A 24,391-nucleotide genomic window follows, 5' to 3' on the forward strand; every position below is an offset into this window, starting at 1 on the left:
AAACGAGTAAACGCTTCTCATGGCTTCTTCAAATGAGGTGGGATTACCCTCCATTTGAATTTCTTTACTAACATAGACTTCATAGTCATTGGAAAAACTGGTTTACTAATTCTTTAAGACCTTTTAGGGCCTCAGCTACTGGCACTTTCATATGAGGCTGTTGTTGCTCTTTATTGCCAAGAGGCAATTGATTCTACAGGCTCCTGTATCACGAGATCTTTGTTTACATTATTCATCTTCTTTTTGAAAAGCCAACAATAGGTGTTGTATAAGTCATACAACATCAACAGGTATTGAGTCTTCAAGTCTTAGGTCTCTACGTACCTCTACATACCATGCTCCCCAGATTTTCCCATCTTTTCTAAAGATAGTGTATCTTCCAATTTCTTATTTGGGTTCAATTTGTTAAAACCTTATATGTGCTTTAAGCACTTCTTTAATATCTTTGATGCTGACTACGCTATCTTTCTGTCGGGACTTTAAAAGGTCTAGGAATTTAGCTATTTCGCTGCTTAGGGGTATCATTATTATGACCGTTGTACTCCTCCGACGGTCGCATACATCTTAATTAATCTTCATCTCACTCTTAATGAAGGGTATTTTTCTTAATGGATCTTTATCTCACTCTTAATGAAGAGTATTTTTCTTAATTGATCTTAATATTCTCTCCCTCGAAATATAGCATGAACTTTACTGCCATAATTTTGATAACTATTCACAAAGCCTGTAAATGGGGTGACACTTATAACTTACTTCATTCACAAGATTGTGTCATGTAAACAAAGTTATTTCTTAATTCATTTGGAAGTACACTTTCCTTATTTCACTTTAACAACTCAACGAGGTCTTTCATTAGCTGTACTTTTGCAAGTCATGCTTGCATCTTTTCTTATCCTTTAGTTAGTATTGACCATGATGATGCATTTCTTTTATGCCAAGGTCAATACTAGGACAGCATAAGAGCTACCCAAGCTTCTCTCGCTATGTGGGATACAAAACATGTGAATCATCAGAAAACTTCTCCCACCATGTAGGATTGACTAGCATAAGTATTGTGCCAAAACTTCTCCCCATACAGGATACATCTATACGAAAACTTAGTCATGACGACAAAAACATTCACTTATACTTTATTTTCCAATTGAATCTTCCCGTTGGTTCCAATTTAATCAGAAAATTAGTAAACTGACAAAAACTGTCCTGAACTGGCTTGACTCAAGCCTTTCTATTCACATACCCCAGCAGTGCAGTCCGTTGGCATGCAGCCGAGTGATCTTGTCGGTTAAAACATACAATATGCTTCTGCATCAATTCTACATCACCGTTGGACAGAAAATAGAATTTATACATTAAAACTCATAAATTAACTTGAAATCCATATAACTACTCTTCAAAATTAAATTCTCCCATTGGTTTGAATTTAATTAGAAGATAATCAACTTCATTGCAGCGGAAACTTAATAATGGAATACATTCTTTTTCTTGGTCCTTATCTACTCTCTGAAAATTTCACCACATTGGTGTAAAATTTACTAGAGATTTAAACTTCAAACTTAAATTCGTTATGATATTGTCATCATCAACGTTGGTAAGAAAATGATAATACCATAATCTTACATAAATAAAAACATACTACTCCTCTAATTAAATTTTTCTGTTGGTTCTAATTTAATTAGATGATCAACATAATCAAAATTTTCTAAATATAACTGCTCTTCAAATTAAATTCTACTGTTGGTTTGAATTTAATTGAAAGATAATAAATATTAAACTTTGCAGCGAAAACATAAAAAACTGTTTATCTACTTTTCAGAAGTATTTTACTGTGTACTTATCTACTCTCTAAACAATTTATCCCGTTGGTTCAAAATTGAATAGAGATGAAAAACTAATAAAAAATTCATCAAAATTCACTCCTAAAAATAAATAAACTGAATTTATAGCCTTTACTGTGCATTTGGCCCACGGCCAAATTCACCAGCGTGCCTGGCCCAGCGGCCTGCTTTGCTAGCGTGCTCACACTCACTCCCCCGCGCCCAGGCCACAACCTAGGCCTAGGCCAGGAATTCGGCCCACAATGCGCGCCCCACGCCTCTCCGCCTGGGCCAACTGCCGGCCCAACGAGCGTTGGCCGTAGATCCTGATCGGACGGTCGTCCATGCACCTCGACGGAACAAAATAGCCCGGCCGGTCGCGCCCCCCAAAACCCTAGCTCATTTGCCCCTTCCTCTTCTCTCTCTACACCCGCGATTGGCTGGCTCTCTGCTTTCTCTCCTTTCACTCACTTCAGTGCGCAGTGACCAAGAGCGAGAGCGCAGTGGAGCATGGCGCCGTCGCGGGCCCCCTTGCCGGCGCGCGTGCTCTGCAGCGGGTGAGCGCGCCGTCGTCTAGCGGCCTAGCAGCGGTGCCGTAGCGCGGCCGGTCTGTCCCAACACTAAGGTCCTTCCCGGGTGACCCGGTGAGTGGAGGCCGGCGAGCCGCCCCCTATGCCCTTCCCCTTTTCCCCTTCTCTGGCTTTGGATCTTGCTGTGTTCTTCTCGTTTCTTTGCCGATTGGGGATTAGGGTTAGGGTTAGGGTTAGCTGTTCATCTTCCCCGATGGAATTAAGGTTCGGTTTGATGCTTAGGGTTTGAGTTAGGGTTCAAACCCTCTGTCTCTTTGCTTTTTCCCCTTTCTCGGTCGCAGATCCAGCTGGTTACGGTTAGGGTTGGGTATTGCTCGGGATTTTGGTTCTAGGATTCGAATGCCACTCGACGGTGGGGTCCTAATCCCGCGTGCCCAACAAAGACTCGTCGTATCCTCCCTGCGCGACGGTGGTGATGACGGCGGCGGGGGAGCTCTGTGAGTCCCTCTCGCTCTCCGTCCATGTCATTAGGGTTAGGGATTCTACCCCTAATCTAGATCTACACTAGAACATGACTCTGATACCAATGATAGACCTTTCTAAACATATAGGTGTAGATCTAACGGGTATGAACAGCTTGTTGGTGTACCTTGGTATCTAGTTCGCCCACGGCCGCCGTCACGGTGGCCGCGTCGTGCTGGAGTAGTGGTAGCCGTGACGCGCGCTAGGCCGTCGTAGGTGCAGGCACGGTGCAGTGACGGCGGTTGAAAGCATCTCGGTGGCGGCACTGCAGAGGCGACGGCGAAGTCGGTGGTGGCTTCCCGTCGCTGGCAGCACGTTCTTTAGATCGGGTTAGGATTTCTCTGTAGGCAGGTGGCGACAGCTCAGGTCAACCTCGTAGTTAGAGCCCCGGCCCCCACCTCCCTCTATAGTGTTGTACGACGGGGGCCCACCAACTTTGGAGCGGTTGGATGTCCATGATCAGGACGCTGATCCAAGGGTCCAATTAGACCAATTGGTGAAGATCAAACTAACAGCTAATTCTGAAGTCAACTCCGCACACGTGCATCTGCAACTAATCGTACGTGCCACGTAGTACTATCATTTGCAACGGTTCTCAGTCCGCTCTACCAAATCTTGTGTCCTTGCACGAAGCCACCTTAGATATATATTTTTCCTCCTGACATGTTCGTCCCTTGATTGTTTTGAGGATCCGTATTTTTCCAAGTGGAGCATACCATGCAAATTCTCAAATGCTTGTTTTCCGCTGATTAATACCAATTTTGCAAGTTTCAAAAGTCCATTTACAGTTTCTCTCTCTCTAGATCTCTCTTTTTCTCTCTCATTTATCATTTCTAAGTTTCAAAAGCCTGTCTATACGAATGCTGTTCATAGTTGTTCACTCAAACAATATATATTAGTTCATAATTTAATTTGATGAGCTATCAACATCGATGACAGAAAACATGCAAATAGACTGGATAAAGAGAATCTTGGTCTATTCAGCACTAGGAGACATACATACGTGGATGACATAAATATGAAAACTGGATAAGTAGCTTCGAATGATTATGCAATGATAGCACTAGACATGGATTACAATTGGGATATACATTTTTCATAAATATACGATTCTTTCTAGTAATTAACAGATGGGTCATTTCTTCCCTTAAAATTTGACAAGTCTTTTTAGCCATCAAATGAGCATCGTATGTGTCCCAAATCGTGATCATCACCTTTTATTATTACCTTAACCCCGCACTTGTTCCATCGGCCCAACGACTAGTCCCATATATATCTCCTGACACATCACACTAGAGATGGGCGATATTTGGGCACGTAAATCTAAATATTAAGCCAAGCAATTTGTATTTTTAAATTTTGATTTACAATTATGATACCTGAGATTCACCCAAAAAAGGCGTCAGGCGAAACCTAAATTTTGGGTTCAGATATCAAGTAATCTAAATTACCAGATCCTACCTCTCTTGAATCTCTCCCTGCCCTTTCCAACTACCCGCACTTTTTTTAAGCATTCTTCTTACCCCTTTCCAATTGGCATTTTCTAGTTTCCTATAGTGGATAGGGATATCTAAATACTAGGATGTGAAATTACCAGTGGCGCATCCAAAGAGTTTTTGTATAGGGCTCTTTAGCATTTTTAGCTTCGCCGAAACAAAACAATTTATTCTTATGGAAATTGATTTTGAGACATGACAATTTCTCAAATGCATAAAGTTCTAATTTTAGGTTGTGAGCTTTATCCAAGTCATATATGATCCATGAATAGAATTGTACCATCAACATGTTTTAAATTAAATAGGCTCCCGACTATCAGGCCCGGTTTGGTTCCAGGTGACTAAATTTTAGTCATTTATGCTGATTTGTTGCGAGAGAAAATCATTGATCGTTCGCTGAAAAGTACTGCTGCAGAACAGGGCGTAAATTGCCAAACAGGTTGACTAAAAGTGATTAAACTGGTTTAGTGCTGTAGTCCCTTGGGGTGACTAAATCAGCCAAAAGACACCCCTACCCCTCATTAATGCACAGAAGGAGAGAGTGAGGGTATTTTGATCTTTGTATAGTAGCTTTAATGACCTTTAGTCTATAGATGCAAACAGGTAGGGACTAAACTTTAGTTCAGGGACTAAATGAAACCAAACAGACCCTTAGATGCACTATTTTATTTATTTCCCCATCCACTTTGGCTAAATTATTCTCTTAAACTTATCAGCCGGCTTATCAGCTAGAATTCACAGTATTTTTCTCTCACAACAAATCAGATTCAGCCGGCTTATCAGCCGGCTTTAATACCAGCCGAAACATGCCCTAAAATGGTTAGTGGTCTGTTATAATGTTGAAAAGTATCGAGACAGTGGGCCACCCTGTTTTAAGAACCTTTTATTTCTCTGAGAATGTGACCCAACATCGTCATTAATCTTAATTGCCACAATGCTACCAAAAACAAAAGATTGAACCCAAGATATCCATTTGGGCGGTACTCCTTTCATCTTTAGTGTTCGCAACAAAATGACCATTTAATTTTATCTTAAGCTTTCTAAAAGTCAATTTAAAGATAAACCATCGTGTTCCTTCCTAGTTCCTATGCATTTCATGGATATTCGGTTTCGTGTAAAATGATAACTCCCTCTATTTTTTTTAATAAAGACACTCGAAAGTTCAGTGCCTCATATTTGATACTTCATATCAAGGAAAAAAATAGCTAGTACAAAAGATAGGACTGCTTGACACAAAACTATCTCTAAAAGATATAGTATATCAAAATAAGAGTAAAACTCCCTCTATGATTATTACGTCCTTGCATGAAAGCAGTCTAAATAATGCACATCATATGATCTACAACCATATTGATTGCGAGGGCTTTATCAGTAACTAAAGAAAACAACTTTTCAGTTTTCTTTAAGACTCCAAAATGGCTTTTCTCGATCGGGAACAGGCAGTTCCATGTATTCGTGATGGCGACGTTCGAGAATAATGCATGCATGATTAGTTTGCTTTGACGCCGCTCTGATTCTCACACGCTCCAGGTGGAGTGGGTGCACACGTACATGTTGTCTCCTCGTCGTTTAGGTATAACTAAATCTGGGAATGGATCGTGTAAATCCAAAGGCCGAAAGGGCCCCCCAACTCACGGGCCTAATTTTACGGATTGCATATGGGCCATGTAAACAAAAGATCGAGTTGGATTGGATTGGCTTGTAAAAAGGCTGGGCCGTAGATACGGCCCGAGTCGTTGCACGGATCGTCTGAACAGGGTCGGCCCAAGGATCTGGAAACGGATTTTGCCTTTGGCGTCTCACTCGCAGAGTCGCAGTCGAGGGGCGGCCGAGCGGGGCGGGTCTTGGGAGCTGAGGGGTGGCGGCAGCGCAGGTTGAGGAGGAGGAGGAGGCGGCGGCGGCAGCAGCAGCGATTCGGTATCCGAGATCCTTCCATCAGCAGCATCGCTTCTCCATCCGTCGCCATCGCTTCCTCAGGGCGGCGGTAGCAGCGATTCCTCAGGCCCCATCGCTTCTTCATCCGTCGGCAAGATCCGTCCTCCGACGCGCGGGGCGCCTCTCCGCTGCCAAGTCCACAAGGTAACAACTAATCCATCCCTCTGTCTATCTACTTGCAGTTTAGTTTTTGCTGTAGATCGAGTAAGGGCGCTGGGTAGATTGTACCAAGAACCTAGCGCATGGCAGTTTAGTCCCCGCCCCGGTTCGGCAGGGGCCGGCGCTCCTCTACCACCTAGCCTGAGCTGCCGGTCGTTTCGTGGTTGCTGCTTTGGAGCTGGGGTGAACGGTGAACCCACCTCTAGAGTGGATTAACTATATTCAGATTTTGTGGTTGCTGCTTTGGATCCTTTTTCTGCCATATACTTGGTGTCATATAGCAGTGTCTGTTTGAGATTATTCATATTTAGTGTGATTTCATCAAGCAGGTACCCACCTCCGCTTCCTTCAATGTATTAAGCAGCCAACTGGTAGTGTCCTTTGGAGCTGGGCTAGAGCACAACTGTGAGAAACCTTGTGTTGGCGATTTGACGTCCTCCGTTATCCTTAGTTGAAGGAAGAACTTCAACTAGGTATTAAGTTTTCTACTAAGTTTGTTCGTTGGTTTTGCTTGTTCATCAGTGTGTGTTGATCTTTAGTAAGGAGCAAGTAAATTCTGTTCTGTGGCTTCTCTTCATGTGGATAAGAGGTGATGAACTGATAATAACTGGTGTTTTGTTAGAAATTGTTTTTTTTCTGAAGCAACAAGGAAGGCATCACACTAGAGCTTGCCAAATATTGCTTGTTTATCTCTTGGTTCCTGCAATCCTGCTAGGTTGAAACTTGAAAGCAATAAGGCATGGTTTCCTGGGTCTAACACATGTTAGCTTCTCAGTTGCTGTGTTCTTCTAAATATGATTCATGACTGTTTGAACTTTAGTTAATCATGCTCAATTTGTTGTTGCCTTCTTACTCTGGATGACTGCAAATTACTGCAAGTATACAAAACGAATAGCCAATCATATTGGCTTCTCCAGTAAGTCTGGAATAGCACTTCTGAACCCATGTTTACGAGAATCTTTATATTGTCACCCGAATAAAGCAATCACCAATCAAAGTAAGTGATCAAACATTTGTATTTTTAAATGATCGTATCTTAAGAGTATTTTTCTAAGACCATATCTTCTTCCATGTTCATTCAACACTAGACAACCTAAGAGTAGATGCTGAACCTTCAAGTTGCACGAATCATTCAGCTATTATTCTTTGTTTTGGTAAATGAACTACTACTTTTTGTTTGACAGACATGCGGTGAGGTGATCAGTAATAAGTATTGATTTAAGGGAGATCATTTTGAGCATGTTATGATGGAGCTCTACTCTGGATATCTTGAAGATCATTTCAACCTCCACAAGCTAAGGTGAGCATTTCCTCTGATCAGATCCCCCTGTTTCATCTGAATGTTTTTTTTTAATTTTTTTTGTCCATCTGATGCATAGAAAAAACACCAATGTTCTGATGACTGTCCAATCAGTCAACTGAAGTAGAATGAGACGTGAAGCAAAAGAGGGAGAGCTAATAGCTTTGGTGCCACTAGCATTAATAGACTAGTAGTAGAGCGATTTGCATTAGATTTCCTTACCTGTGGGTGGCACATCATGATGTAAACTGAATACTAGATTTTTTTTAGCTGTGCAAGTGGGACTAGTGCATCCAGAGTGAGGCAGGGGAAGGGCTGCCGGCCCCCTGCCTGCTGTGCCTGGTGCTGATCTGAACGAAGAAAGTGGTGAGTGGTGCTGTGCATCACCAGCGTTCACCATTGGCTTGGCTAGCCAACCAGACATTCTCTTTTGTTCTGTCATCACATTTCCTTGTCATCAGCATCACTACGCACACATACTACAACTTGCAGTGTTTGGTCTTTTTATGTATATTTTTCACTGTGCATGCAGGCAAGAGCATGACATACTAGTATTTTCTTCTCTCATGCTTTTCTCCTTTGCAATATGCAAAATCTGCTCGATATGGTTATACAGCATTAGAATCGCATCCCTTTTTTATTACTTATAATATATATAACCTGGCACTGTTGGCAAAAATCACACGCACACGTGTGGCGCAAACCACTGCACTGCACATATCCCTGCTGCAGCCTGCACTCGTGTTCCAGATAAGTTGGATGGTGGGGTTCAGATGATGAAGGCCGGCGGCCACTGCTTTATTTGCAGCAGGGAGGGGTTTCTGTGTGCTGGTTGGAGGCAGCATGAGACCAACCTAACCTGCTGCTTTTGCCGTAAAAAGCCAAGTGGCCTCCCCAATAATTGAGGGGTCATCTTGGATGAACCCTCTTTTGGCCGTGCTGGCTTGGCATGGCTGCATTGCACACAATAATTGACGCCCATGAGTGAGTGATTGAACAGTCCAGTAATCCATGCTAGAAACACAAACACTATCTGTTTTGTTCTAGGACTAGGATCTGAGATTGCGAGCTGTTTGCCAACACACAAAAGCTTAGCATGTGGACTATTAAGAAAAACAAGAGGATCAGAAGCATAGCATGCAGCCGTTCATGGGCTTAATCTTGTGGTTTAGGGGCTATAGCCCCAGCTAGAATCTGTGGCGTTCTCTTCAGGAGCCTTCTCTACCGCGCACTCTTGTTCATGCAGTGTGACATCACGGCTGATGAGCCGATCGCCATCACTGTCGCCACACTCTTTTAGTCTTTACCTATTTATTAATCCTTAACAGCTGCCTGTTAAACCTCTACTTTTAGTATCCTATCTAATTGATTGCCATTCATTGGTTCAGGAGACTCTAATTGATTAGTCTGAGTGTTTGATATTATGGAGAGGGTTTCATCAGCAACAGCAGCAGAAGTTGAGGATAGTCTTGATACTATCTCCACTGATCAGCCAAGCCGGTCAGGGAAAAAGAGGGCTAAAGTTTGGGCTTATGTTGACTCGGAAATCGTTGATGGAATTGAGAAGGCTGTGTGCAAGTATTGCAAGCTCCAGTTGTCTTCTGTGTCAGGGAAAGGGACAACTCACTTGAATAGGCATATTGGATATTATTGTCATCATATCCCTCAAGAGGACAGGGACAGATTCTTAGCAACTTTGAAGAACAAGTCTAATAGAGATAATTCTGTATTTGATCCTGTTGTATTCAGAGGTCTGATTGCAAAGTACTTCCTTAGTGCTGAGGTTGCATTTCGAAAAGCAGATGATCCTGCTTGGAAAGAGATGATAAATTATTGTCAGCCTTCATTCAATGTGGTGGGTCGACAAACTGTTCGTGCAGACTGTCTGATCTTGTATGAAGAAGAGAAATTACAGCTACATCAAAAGATTACAAAGTTGAAGTCTCATGTCAGTTTAACTGCTGATTTGTGGTCATCAAACCAAAATTTTGGGTATCTTGGAGTTACAGCTCATTACATTGATGAAGAGTTTGAGCTCCATAAGAGAAATATAAAGCAGCTCTCAACAGATTTGCAGCAGAGCAGTATCATGATGTTCCTAGTGAACTAGACTGGCAGAAAGCTGAATCGCTTCACGAATTCCTAGAACAGTTCAGTGAGGCTACAAAAGCATTTTCTGCGGATAGGCATCCAACGGCCCACCTCTTTCTGAAGATGTTGATGGCAGTTTGAGATGTATTGCTTGATGAGACATGGAATACCAATGAACTGCTCAATGAGTTGGCTGAAGCTATGTATACCAAGTTTCAGAAATACTGGGCTGCGCCTAGTATGGTACTTCTCATAGCTGCTGTCCTAGACCCATCAATGAAAGCTGATTTTGTCAGGTTCTTTTACTTGACTGTTGAGAATGCAGAAGCGGAAGCGAAGATGAGAGAGCTTAGACAATACTTGAAGAAATATTATCTAGAGTATGAGAGGGTTGTGAGGAACAACACAGGTCCTGTCTTCGTTACATATGAAGAGGAAGTTTTAAGTCAGGGCGAATCGAGTTCTTCTGGACTTCGTGGCAAACGGCGTGTAGAGCTTGCATTTGCTCAATTTTCATCACATAACTCGAGTACTCGCTCAGAAAGATCAGAACTGGATATTTATTTGGAAGATCCTAGAGTAGTTGTGAGACCAACAGAGAACTTTAATGTTCTAGCATGGTGGAAGAAAAACTCGGATGCCTATCCTATCTTGTCTTTGATGGCCAGAGACTTCTTGTCTATTCCTGTTAGCACAGTGTCCTCAGAATCTGCTTTTAGTGCTGCCGGAAGGATACTTGGTAAAAATAGGACATCTCTCTCTCCAGAAACTCTTGAAGCGTTAGTCTGTGCGAAAGATTGGTTGATTGGCTTTAACGATGCAGAAGAAGGTAATTGTCATATTTCAGATAAATATTGCAAAGCCAATTTTATTTACAATAGTGGTTTAATATGTTTGTCTTGTTCAATGCAGGTCAACCAATGACCGGACAACGTATGTTTGAATCAGACGAAGAAGATGATGATTGATAGGTTAGTGCCCTAGCTGTTGGTTCACTAGGAATGTTGTGATATTCATTGTTTAAAAAACAACTTAATTAGACCCTTTATTTGCATGATTGATGTTTGCTATATGCAATTGATCTTCCTTGTCCACTTAGTTTTTGTGTTACTAATGCTAGCGTCACTGTTACTAATGTTCCATTTATTATTTCGCCAATTTCTAGAATATTGAACTGTGTTTTCTGCTTGAGATAAATTTCATTCATTGTCTTATACAGGACCTCTGAGATGTCAATATGAAGGGAGACCTGTAACTTGTGTATAGATTAGGGCTTAGTTTCTTGTTCCATATTTGTTTGGAGTTAGAACTTAGAAGCAAGGCTTCTCATGGCATCTCCGCAAGAATCCAATTCCCTGTGTTTGAAGCGGAAGCTTGTTGATGACTGCACGTCAAAAGACTGCAAATCTCACCGTGTCAAATCTGAGAATGGGCCCTCATTCGATTCATTTGCTAAACGGAACATCTTTGAGCATAGTTGACACTTGACACAACTCAAGCTGTCATTTTTTAGCATGGTTGACACTTGACACAACACCTGTGGTGTTCTTCTTTGTTTTGCGTTCTTTGCTTGCTATATATTAGTTAGTTTCTTCTTGAATTTAGGATTGCAGCTGGTATTTCGGCAGTTGAAAACTGGTAGCTTTATCTTTGAGCAAGACTGAGATGTAATGATTCAATACCCTTGTACTGAGTGATGAGTCTTAAGTGAAGCAAGATACCACTTTAGTATATTATATTTTATTTGTGAAATGCAGGCAGGCACTAGCGCTCTGCACTGCACCTCCGCCTGGGAATGGATCATGATACTGTACAAGGATTGGGCCCTAGTACTGTATAAGGATTGGGCCCGAGGATCTAGATATGAGTGGATTGGAGCAGGGTATAATTTAAAACGAACAGGGCTGGATCGGACTATCCTCCATAAAAAAGGATTTGGATCAGGATCAATTTATTGCTAAAGTATTTAGGATTGGGTGGGGTTGGGAGTGGATCACGATCCATTCCCAGGACACACCATCATCATCATCTGGATCACTTTCTGGATTATTCAATGCTTATGTTATAATTCGGTTATTTTGCGACCTGTGAGGGGTGCGGTTGTTGATTAGAGAAAGATCGATGGGACTATGGGAGAGACGGCACTAATAACATTTGATTATCAAGATAGATGTTAACATTTGGTCTGCATGCCCGTGATCTATCACTTTTTAACCTCGACTTTACGGTAATCACCCTAATTCAATTCCGAAAGTTCAAGAAGCTGATCGGATCATTACGGACTTGCTAGCGTCCGGACGTCCGTTTCGGGCTCTAGCGTCCAGACGGTGCTTGCAAAGGGAGGGACAAAGTGCCTAGCATGTCGAGCTCGCGAGCAAGCGCACCAGCCGTGGGCCCGTGCCGTCCCGAAGGTTGCCCGCGCCGCCAGCCGATTCCCACGCGCATCTTATATGCAACATCCAATCTACTTTTGAAACATACAGATGCAACATAAAAAAGATATATGAAACACTTGAAACAAATGTCCAAAACACTTGTCAAAACACCTGAAAAACATTTAAAAACCATTGCAAACATATGCAACATCCAGATAAAACACTTGCAAACATACGTATGAAACACCTGGAAAACACTTGAAAATATTTGCTTGTAACATGCATGTATATGCAACATCTAGATCTACTTTTACAACATCCGGGTAAAACACTTGCAACATACGTCTAGAACAGATGAAACTTTTGGAACATACACTTGAAACATATGTGTTTAGCCATACAACATGTGTAACATCCCAATCTACTTTTACAACATCGATATACAACACTTGCAACATACCTCAGGAACATCTAAAATACTTAAAACATACTCTTGCAACATGTGCTAGTTAGGAGATGTCAACAGCCTAGCGGACACACAGGCGCAGACGTAGGCGCAGGCCTCTCCTTCGTGCCGACGTGCGAGGTTGATGGGGGCGCAAGCACAAGCGTCCCTTGCCTACCCTTCCGCGATGGGCGAGGTAGATGGAGGCACGACACGGGATGGTGCGCACGGACCGTGGAGTAGCCAGGGATGAGGCGCACTAGCAGCCACGGATGGGGCACGGGTGCGACACCACCGCGTTGGAGAAGACGACCGCAGCGGGCGGGGGCACTGTCTGCGGTGAGCAGCCCTACGCAGCTGTACTGGAGATACGGAAGTGGAGTGTGGGTATAGGCATCTCTAGATGGACGTCGACATCCTATCATTATGGCTCGCCTAACGATGACTTTTGGCATTCAGCAACCTGGTTTGTAAGGGATTATTAAGTAGTGAGTGTGCGTATTGTTTGTGGGCCTGCGTTTCTACGGCGGGATGCAAAAAAAAGGCTCCTCGAACCTGTACGAGAGGATCATGAAGTGGACTGAAAACTCGAAGCTGTGCCGGCCGAAATCTGAACTACGGTTGTGATGATGGGCTCGAACCGGGTATTGCCTGGCCGCCGTCCGGATTCTGGAAAGGCATGTGTCGGGCTGCCGGGTGAAACAATCTCTGTCCTTGGCAAAAAATCTGAGCTGCAGCGGAAGGGCCCAGTAGAGGGCGCTACAGGCCCGTCTATGGTAATAATGGACCTCCTCGGCGATCAGCACGTTCTCGATCGCCGGGGTGGCCATGCTGCTGACGCTGCTATGCCTGGTCCTCACTTGCTGCTGCCGCCATCGGCGTTCGAACGACCTAATTTTTTACAATTTAGTTTTTTTAAAGAAGATTTAGATTTGGTTGTCTAAGAGACTTAAACTCATCTTTAGATCCTGGGGTCGGCGTCAAGACTCATGGCGCCAAGGTAACACATCTCGGCGCCACAGATTTTGGCTCCGTGGTGTTTGGCCTTGCACAGCAGGGCATCATAGGTGGCATTCACGTGTCCGGTACCTCGGTGCCAGAATACATGGCGCTGAGCTCGGAGCCATAGATCTTGGCGCTGAGCTCGGAGCCACAGATCTTGGCGCCGAGCTCGAAGCCATCTATTCTGGCGCTGAGCATGGATTCAAAATCCGTGGCCAAGCTTCCCTCGCCGAGGCTGCTCTTATTTCTTTCTCCTCCCTCTCGATTTCTTCCTCACCCTAACCCGTCCAATCTCTTGAATCGATAAATTTGACCTTGGATACTTGGATTTGATCCATACATCTTCACGAGCAAGGCATCCTCTCTCTCCCTTTATCAAATTTTACGCATTGATTTGGTATATATTACGTTTATTTTGCAACCCTAAATACATTATTACCTAATGTTTGAAGTGATTTTTTTATTTTTTGTATTATGTAACGGTAGGATGCTAAGGAGTGGTAATGCTAGTAAGCCAAGGTAATCTCTTATCATCGTGTTATATTATGTTTTCATTCTTGTGCAACAAATAAAAAACCCTAGGTTTAGGGTTTAATGTTCATTGCTTTCTGTTCTCAGAATAAATTTGGTTCAATTGTAGTTATGACTGGATGACCGAAAATGCCTTCGACCCGTTACCTCTGCCTAGTGGTGTTCTAGTGCCCATGAGCTTTTGCGGCTATCCTTGCAAGGTAGCCAAGTCTGATGAAGAGGACACGTATAGGCAGAGGTATTGGATATGTGCCAATTTTGTGTTTGAGCCTACACTTCGTCGGCGCCGCATTAACAAGATGGTGAGAAATTGATGTTGTTTAATATTTATTTTGTGTCAAATGAAGTCTTGCATGATTTATTTGTTTTGTAACAATTGCATTTGTGGCAGACCCCTCCACTGCTCTGTGATTTTGAGAAGTGGATCGACACTGAGATCAAGTCGGAAGACAAGGAGTGGATGCAAAAACTGTTACGGTGGGAGGCAGAGGACAAGGAGGTGTTGGAGAAGAGACATAGAGAGGAGGCTCAAGAATAGGAGCACAAAGAAGAGGAGGAAAGGAGACATGTTGCTTCGCACAGGGAGGAAAGGGAGAGGAAGCTTGAGCGTGCTCAGCGAGTGAAGGCAGCGATGGAGGAGAATCCCGATGCCCGGAGGAAGGGAAAGTGGCCTCATTGCACTCAGTAGTCTTCATAACTTGCTAGTTCTATGGTATATTCACGAACAATGTTGTCTAATCTTGGACTTTGCAATAGTTATAGGGGGGTTGCGTGGGGGCGCCGCCAGACTCGGCCACCGGTGGCCCGTCGGCCGACGAGGACGCCGAGGAGAAACAGGGGCCGCCCTCGCCGCCGGTGCACGTGGAGGAGTCTCTAGGGCGATGAGGGCGGCTGAGGGAGTGGATGGGGAGCGAGGGAGGCGACCGGCATGGGGTGGATGGCGGGCATTGGAGCGGGCGGTGGCCGACGGAGGAGGCACGTGCGATAGTGGCGCTGGCTGGTGGCGGCGGTGAGAGGGAGAGACAGAGTGCACGTGAGAGAGAGCTGCGGCCACACGCAGTTAATCCATGCTCGGCGTTAGAATACATGGCTCTAAGGTCGGTGCCAAGATCTGTGGCTCTGAGCTCGGTGCCATGTATTCTGGCGTTGAGGTACCAGCCACGTCAATGCCACCTAGGATACCCTGCTGTGCACAGCCAAGCACCTTGGAGCCAAGATCTGTGGCGCCGAGACATGTTACCTCGGCGTCATGAGTCATGGCGCTGACCCCCAGGGTCCAAAGATGGGTTTACATCTCCCAGGGGGGCAAGCGTAAATTTTCTTCAAAAAAGAGCTAAATTGTAAAAAATTGGGTCCGAACGCCGAGGATAGTTGCCGCGACGACACGAGCGCGTGCGCGTGTAGGCGTGTAGCGTGGAGGCGGAGCAGGACGCTGGAAGTTTGAGGTGCCTGCACCTCCGAGATGTGTGGCGACACAGTAGGAACGCTCCGCGTACGGAGATGGAGGAGAGGCACATGTGCGTCAGCAGTACCGACTCGTTCAGCTCGGATTAGTTGCTTAGCACGCCGCTGTAGATTTATGTGCTGTCGAGCATAGGGCTGGACAAAATACTCGCGCCTCGCTAACTCGCTCGACTCATGTCTGGCCTGGCTCGGCTCGTTTTAACTTTTTTCACGAGCTGGGCTAGATGTCTAGCTCGCTGTTTTAATGAGCCAGCTCGAGCCAGCTCGCGAGCTGCTCATGAGCTCAAACGAGCTGAGGCCTATCAGTCCACGACCATGAATCATGAAGATGATGATGCTGACCTAGAAGTGTACACCTATTCTATTGATATGTAATCCTTATTTTTAGCTGTTTCATGCGAATTTTGATTTTATAATTATTGTGGTACTTAAATGTTGATTTATGGATTATTTTCTAGGTAGAAGATGATGATGCTTGTCGGGTTCATAAACCCAGGGTCCCTCGGGGACCGGCTTCTACGCCAAGGCTCAACCCAAGAGTCTAAAAAACAACAGGGCAAAGGGACGGCCCAGCAGCCGAGCGACACCCGCTCGTCAACTTCTTCGGCCCAGCTATCCAACCGGAGCACTCGCTCTAGGCTCCAGTCGCCTCCGAATGGCCTCTCCGATCGGAAGGCCTGCCCCAAGCCCTACTTCCGACTTCGACCCCGTGTCTCTCCGACCGGGGTACGTAAGAACACTACTTCCTACTCCGACCGAGGGCCCCATAGGAAGCCTGTTTACCGCTCTTCTCCGACTGGCGCGGCCAGGGCTGACTGGGGCCATCCGACCGAGGACGCCCGCTCAGAAGGAACCAGGGGCAAACAGAGAAAGCAGTGCACAAAGTCAAACCATGATACTGGGACCATACCTTGTACGCCTGCGGGAGCAGTGCTTCACAACCACCCTGACACAAATAGTATTATAGGCGCCGACATTTGTGTCTACAGTATTGTAGGCGCCATTGAGCTCCCATACGGCAAAAAGCCCCCATGCCTCTAGGCATCGATAGTGGGCGCCAGGGTTCACCATACCTGGTACTCGTGGGAAGGGCTCCTCACATAACAATAGTATTTTGTAGGTACCGACATCCACCCTTCCTGAAGAAGCCAACGCAACCTCCCATGTGCACCTGACATTCTATAGTGACGTCAACAGTATTATGGGCGCCTACCATCATCTCTACCCTTGTCGGCGTAGGCAACAAGGCATAGAAACATCCGTACTCTCTCCCTCTCACCTATAAAGCCATCCTCTTTATCTATAAAAGGGGATGCGCTCCCTCCAACAAGGGGGAAGTCGACTTCTTCAAGTTTAGACTCACTAGATCGATAGCTCACAACCCCTCAAGCGCACACTTGGACTTCTAGCTCATAGTGGAGTTCCGATCGCCCTTGGCCCTTCCGGTCAGACCCGACCAGGCCTCTTGAACACCCCACCTTTCTCCTTCTCGTTTGTAACCCCTCTACAGACTTCGAGCACCTGGGCTCAGAAATAAAGTCACCGACTGACCCAAACTAGACGTAGGGCATGTTGCCTGAACCAGTATAAATCCTGTGTCATTGAGTGCTAGGCCACCTCCGATCACAACGTACAGCAAAACTACAAATATTTACTAGTTGGTCACTTTCTATACCGACAGTTGGCGTCGTCTGTGGGGAAGACGCTGTACATTCAACACTTTTTGGTCATCGGATGGCCCACCTTTCCGCTAACCTCGCCGTGGTGGGCTCGGGCGATACGATTCGCTTCGGCTCGTTGGAGTTCCCCGCACTCTCGCCCACTGAGATGTGGGTTCCACCCGTCTTTGAGCCATCCTAGGCCTTCCTCTTCAGAAGCCTGAACTTCATCACCGACTGACTCGGCGTACTACACCTCCACGAGGAGGCTCATGACCCAACACCCATCGGAGGCACATCCTCCTTCAACTCCAGGACGCATGACTTCGATGAAGCGGCATCTGTGCTTCATTCCGAGCAAACTCTCTGCTCAAACCCCACTGTAAGTAATACACATACTTTTATTCGCCCTTTATTTACTACCTCCCATTGATCACCTGGGGGACTACACCACAAACACCATACGGTCGGTTCCCCTATGGCCTCGTGTCCTCTGTGGATGCTTGCGCTCAGGGGCTCCAAAGGGTGCCAGCACGATCCCCACTCACGTCCAAATTTGTAGGAACGGCAGGCTTCGCTCCTGTTGTTTCCCACGAACTCCCAGATAATGAGGGCGAGAGCGATGGTTCCAGCATCGGTGATGTGGTGCCCTGCCACCATCCGTCCTGGGTATGCACTATGGCGGACGGTCTAGGACATCTATCGGTGGTTGTGGAGTCCGCGCAAACTCACGCCCCTCCGAACCCGCGTGCGGAGGCCCTCGCGTCTGTGCAAGCGCACGCCGAGGAATTACGACAATAGCCCATCGGGTCGGTGCGGCACATTACACGCCATGCGCATGGCCCGGCGGGTGGCGCCCGGGGTTGTGCTCGTTAGGTCCAGCACAACATCGTGAATGCAGGGAACGATGTCCCACAATTCGCCTAGGCCGGCCAGAATATCACTGAAACGACCTGATTTCCGTGAAGGAAAATCCACAGAGTCAAAGTGTAATAAGACCATTGTAGATCATATTACCCAAATTCCAGTCGAATACCACATCCATACAACGTAATATCAAAGTACAAATAGTATGGAATTACATAAATTATTACATCGCCGCATTGGCGGCATCAAAAGTAGCATTCATTCAGAACAGCTTGAAGATAAGATCGCCAAACTCGAGCGTAGGAATGAACCCCTCAACCATCAAACTCCTCAGAGCTATACTCCTCAGCAGAACCTGTGTGCCAAAGTTTATTAGTATGATTTGTACTGGCCACTCCCACCCTATGAGCATTGCTTTGTGGAAATTGGATGCAAGTTGGATATAATCAAATAGAACCTATAAGGCTAGGGTTTCCTATGTATTAGCATATCAAGTATATAATAATAGTTGGTCAAGTTTTAACACCATTCCCACACCCATTCCACCCCATTTTTGTTCAAAGCCAGGTTTTGATCCTAGGATTGATATACCACCATCTCCACATCATCACCACATCACCACATCACCACCATACCATCGCTCAGTCGACAGGCCAACTCCCTCTTGGCACTGTTTCATGGCCCGTAGCCCCTGGCTACGACCAAACACTCACTCACAGGGGGAAGAAGAGAAGGACTCATCTCACTATCTAGTTTAAGCAAAACCTAGGAAAGGTCCATAGCCGACAAGTCGGCATATGTATCGATCGATCAACCATACACTCTGTAGAGGTTTTACATAACCACAAGATCTGCCTTGCTCGCTGACCATCGTCAACTAGGCTGATTCCGGCTGCTTGCTAGCCTGGGATAATGCCACTCTACCATTTAGCCCTGGTACACCCCAAGTCTAGTCTGGGGTGGCTAAAACTGTGAGTCATGAGCTGGGTCCACAAGGTCTCCATGAAGTCTCGGAAGGGTGTGGGGGAATCCTCTGCGCCCCGTACCTCCTCACACTGTCCGCTATCAACCTAGCAGTAGCGGCAATATCCTACCAAGTAGTCTGGCCATCCCGCACCATATAGGGCGAGTGGTACGTAAGGCTTCCAGGTGAATCTGAGTACTAGTAAGTCCTTAGGGATGACCAAGCCAGAATGTCTTCATCAGGGTTTCCATTTGCCGTGTCACCACAGCACCTCCACCCCGGGCTCCTCCCATCACAGGTTCACACCTAGGGCCACCTCATATACCATTTACCCACCATAGGTATCCATTTCCAGGGGTGCCTAGGTAGCACCCCGTGGCAAGACTTGCCCTAGGCTTGTCATATATTCCAACTTGGTCGACACAACCCTCACCCTCCACGCATCCAAGTCACACACGTAGCACTCTCCCCATAGTCCAGATAACACCAGTTTCCACCATGCATCAATGTAGTACAAGCATAGTAGAAGTAATAAGCAATGAAATATAGCAGCAAGCGTGTGTCTAGCCTAATAGCAGGGTAAGCAGGGGTAAGGTTGCATCAAGGTAAAGGCCATCAAGTAAGCATACTACCATGCAAGTCCTATCATAGTGTGAATATAACAATAAAGTAAAGCAATAATAGTTCTATTTTAGCCATGCATAATAGGTGCTACGAGGTTGGGTGGGATGTGGCACCTTCAGTGAAGTCGTCCCTGCACTCCTCACGGTACTCATGATCCTTATCCATCTGGTTCTCCTCCTCGTCTGTATACGATTGAATTATAGTCGTGTTAGCGACATCCATAGAATAGCACAAAGAAGCAATGAAAATTCAAAAGAGCCAAATGCACTCAAACATGGGTTCATTGTGTAGAGCTTGATTTTAGATGAATTTTGGTCCTAGTTTTATATTTTTCTGAGGTCGTATGAATTAGTTATGAATTTCCGAAGATTAAATCCATTTCTGAAAATAATAAAGGCTGATTAATTCAGGGCTGACACATGCCACACTATGACCGGTTCACGTGGCACGTCAGCATGGCGTCATCAGAGCTAAACTACGGCTAATAGGTGGGTCCCACTGATGTCAGCATGACATCATCTTCTCGGTTGGTCATAGACAGGTGGGTCTGGGGTCAAACGGTCACTGACAGCTGGGGCCAGGTCGAAGTCAGTGTCAAGTCAACGGTCAATGTACCACAGTGGTTGACATGTGGGCTAGGGCTGCTGATGTCAGCAGCTGATGTCATCATGACATCATCATGACATCGCCTCCTGACATGTGGGTCTAGAGTCTCTGTGTCGCTGACATGTGGGCCCTGGTCAATGATCAACAGTCAACCAGGCCAGGTCCAAACTGGGCCAGTTGGGCCTAGATACGGGCTTGGATTTGGGTCGGGCTTGGCCCACCACGTGGCATGCTGTGGCGCAGCCACATCATAGCCTGGGGCCTCCACTGGGCTTCGGTCCACAGATCGGCCCACACAGCGTGGCTCATGGTAGACTTGTGTTCACGGTCCATGGACCGTAGGCTGGGTCTTCGGTGGACCGAGTCCATCCCTTTTTCCTTTGGCATGGTCTATGTGCACCAGGTGCATGTGAGTGTGGCCGACAAGGGGAAATTTCCCCATCTTCTTCCTTGGCGTGCTCCCGCCGGTGGTGAGCTCCCTGGCGAGCCTCACCCGCGGCGCTGGTGTTCAATTTAGGTGGGCAAAAGCATCGCCCCGCTATGGCAAACATGATGGTGAGGTCGAAGCGATGAGTAGGGTTCCCCATGGGGCTGGCCACGATGGTGGAGGTTCGGCTATGGTGTGTCGACGGCGGCACTGCGATGTGGTGGCTGGGAGCATGCTTGGCAGGGCGCGTGAGCTTCCTGTGGCTCTAGTGAATAGGGCGGGTGAGACAAGGAGGCACCAAGCGCTCCCAGCGGTCCTGGCCATTGTGGAGTCAAAGCGGTTGCGGTGGCGCTCTGGCCACGGCGTGGTGTGGTCAAACGGGGGTCCTCCAGTGGCCTTCGTCTACCTTGATCACGAGCATGGCGTGTTCCGCGGTGAGGAGGAGCTAGCCAAGGTGGTGGCGTCACCTCTACCGCGGTGATGCGGCTACAGTGGCTTCGCCATGGTCATGTTCGTGGCTGCGGTGTGCACGCCCATGCGTGCTCGCGTGCGTGTTCGTGTGCGTGCTGCAACGCATTCTTGTGCCAATTTGGCTTGACATTGCACGTGGCGTGTGGCAGTGTAGGGTGTGTGCGTGCGTGTAGGGCATCACGTGTGTGGCTTGCATTGGCGTGCTCGAGTCGGGATGGCTCGACGTCACCGTAGCGTGCTTGGCGCGTGTGCGTGCGTCGGCGTCCATGGGGCTAGGAGGAGGTCTCAGCAGCGAGAGGCTCACCGTGCGGTGCTTGGTGGTGTTAGGTGGTGGTGCGGTGGTGAGGTGCTGCCTAGTGGTGGAATCCACGTCATCGGAGTAGGCGCTCAGGGCGGCGCTCCGAGCTTCGGTGGTCGACGACTTCGAGCTCCCTGCTCGCCTCCCTCCTCTAGGTCCCCCTCTTGGCCCTCTTCTCTTGGAGTGGTGTGGGCAATTGGGCCACCGAACGATGGCGGTGGGCTGAGGAACCCTAGGGCACTCTGGGCGTCATTTTATAGCCCCAAGCTCCAAAGCTCACCAATGGCAGATGGGATCGGATGGCGATCGCGGCTCGGTGTGATCAAGTGGCCGAGGGTGCTCCTGCTGTCGTTATCGCCTGCAAGTGGGCTCCGCCTGGCAGCGAGGGTGCATAGAGGATGCGTCGTGGTCAAGGAAATGTGGGACGGAGCCACGACGATGATGGGTGGGGCGTGCGCTAGGGGGAGGGGCAGGGTAACGCCGCGGGCATGGCCCTATCAGACTTGGTCGGTCCGACTAGTGTCCTCGAGCACGTCTGATCGGTTGGTGGCACGATCGTGGAGCTCCCGCTCTCATCTTTGCCCCGTGGTCGGGGAAAGTAGGGGGCCGAGGTGGGTGATGACACCTGGGTCCCGCTTGGTAGCGGCTACGATCGGGTGAAGGGCATGCTGGCATGGGCGTCCTACTAGGCTGCCTTCGTGGGCTGGCTTGGTGGGCCACAGCGCATGCGTAGGGTGAAAGGCGGGCACGAGTTGGGCCGAACAGACTGGGCTGCGAGGCCTCCTTCCTTTTCCTTTTCTTTTTCTGTTTGTTTCTCTTTTCTTTCTTTTGCTTTGATTCAAATTTAGTTAGAGTTTAAACTTGAGCTTCGAGTGATGTAGTGGGTCCCACAAGGTGTTTCAAATGGTGGTCAAAATACATCCCATATATTAGGGATTATTGGCTATTTTTGTTATACAAAAATAATTTAAGTTTTTATATAGGGGTGTTTTATTCTTCCAACAAATAATTTATTATTTAGGGTTTCTCATAAATATTAAGTAAGTTAGTTAAACATCACATAAGGCAAAAGAATCTAAATCACAAGTGGGTTTAAGGATGCATGCATGATTTTTTATTTAGGAATTTAGTTACACATGTGGCATAAAACCAAACTATGCTTATGATTTTAACTAGGGTTTGGCTTCTACATGTGTCACTCAACATCACATAGGGTTTCAACAAAAATTTTGTAGTTGTGATTTTTGGTATGTGGATTTTTGGGTTGTTACAATCGCTGCTGCAGCAATGCTTCTACGTGGTGTTCCTGAGCCCATCGACCCCTAGGAGCGAGCAGTCTACCGGAACCTCCGGGTTCTAGTAGAGGCCGCCACCGTCCAACAGGCGAAAAGCTCTGCATCACGACTCCGACCCAGGCCCTCTCTCCCCACCGGGGGGATGGGGACACGCTAGCCGGATCGCTTCATTCGCTCGCCGCTGTAGCCATCAGGCTTAGCTCGGGGTGTGGAAGCCGCGCCATGATCCGACTGAGCGCCTGCTCCACACCGACCGCCGGTACGTGAGTGACCTGATCCGCACCAGGATGCTCGTAGCGTCATCAGCAACCGGCATCGGGCCCGACATGACAACGATGTCCGCCATACGGCAGCAGGCAACACGGATCCTGGCCAAACCATCAAGGGAAGTGGTGAAACATGCCCTAGGCATGGTCACCGGCCAGACGATCAGAGCCCCAGCTCTAAGGGCCTGGGGCCATGGGCCTCCAGCCGGTGCATCCAGAGAGCACCATTCCCACAGCATTTTCGGCCTCCCTCCAACATCACCAAGTACACTAGGGAGGCAAACCCAAGCATTTGGCTCGAGGACTTCTGGCTCGCCTGTCGAGCCGAAGGAGTGGATGATGACTATTTCATCATCCAATATCTTCCCATTTGTGTGGGGGAACATGTTCGGACATGGCTTGAATTCCTTCCACACGACAGCATCCGCGACTGGGCGGACCTCAAGAGGATCTTCGTTGGGAATTTCTAGGGGACATATGTCCGCCTAGGAAACTCCTGGGACCTCAAGAGCTATTAGCAGGAGCCCAGCGAGTCCCTATGGGATTACATCCATAGGTTTTCTCAACGATGCAACTCCCTCCCTAATGTCGTCGACGTAGACGTCATTAGCGCGTTCCTTTCTAGGACAAACTGCGAGTCCCTGATCCACAAGCTTGGCTGCCTAAAACCCCGTACCACCCATGATTTGCTCGATGTTGCCACCAGCCACGCCTTTGGCGAGGAGGCGGTCGGAGAGGTCTTCAGCGAAGGCCAGGACAAAGGCAAGCCCAAGCACGCAGATCTAGACAAAGGCCCCTCCACTCATAGGGGCAAGAAGAACAAGAAGGATCGGCACTGGTCAGACAACACCACGTTGGTCACCATGGCAGATCGCACACCTAGGCAGCCATGACAGGGACTGCCTGACCACTTCAACAAACTCATGGATGGACCATGCCCTAACCACACCTATCCCGTCAAACACCTCTATAAGGAGTGTGAGCTCCTCAAATGTTTCCTCCAATAGTTCGGTGGGTCGAAGGAGGAAGACGGAAAGGAGCCGGCAGCCAAGAGGGGAGGCGCAGTAGGCAAGGACGGAGACGGTTTCCCTGAACCTGAGGAGTGCATCATGATCTTTGGCGGGTCCAACACCATCTGGACTAAACGTTAGCACAAGGTATGTTATAGGGAGGCGTGCACCGCCGAGATGGTCGTCCCCTCCTTTCTCAGCTGGTCGGAATCTCTGATCACCTTTGATCAGAGGGACCATC

General features: G+C 47.2%; 1 protein-coding gene across 1 annotated transcript; it reads left to right on the forward strand.

Moving 5' to 3' along the window:
* Positions 1–9,179: 9,179 nt before the first annotated feature.
* LOC136454943 (zinc finger BED domain-containing protein RICESLEEPER 4-like) lies at positions 9,180–9,866 on the forward strand. Its single transcript, XM_066455178.1, has one exon. The coding sequence runs from the start codon at positions 9,180–9,182 to the stop codon at positions 9,864–9,866; it is 687 nt and encodes a 228-aa protein (XP_066311275.1).
* Positions 9,867–24,391: the final 14,525 nt, after the last annotated feature.

The sequence above is a fragment of the Miscanthus floridulus genome, chromosome 5, assembly GCF_019320115.1.
Source record: "Miscanthus floridulus cultivar M001 chromosome 5, ASM1932011v1, whole genome shotgun sequence".
Lineage (NCBI taxonomy): Eukaryota > Viridiplantae > Streptophyta > Magnoliopsida > Poales > Poaceae > Miscanthus > Miscanthus floridulus.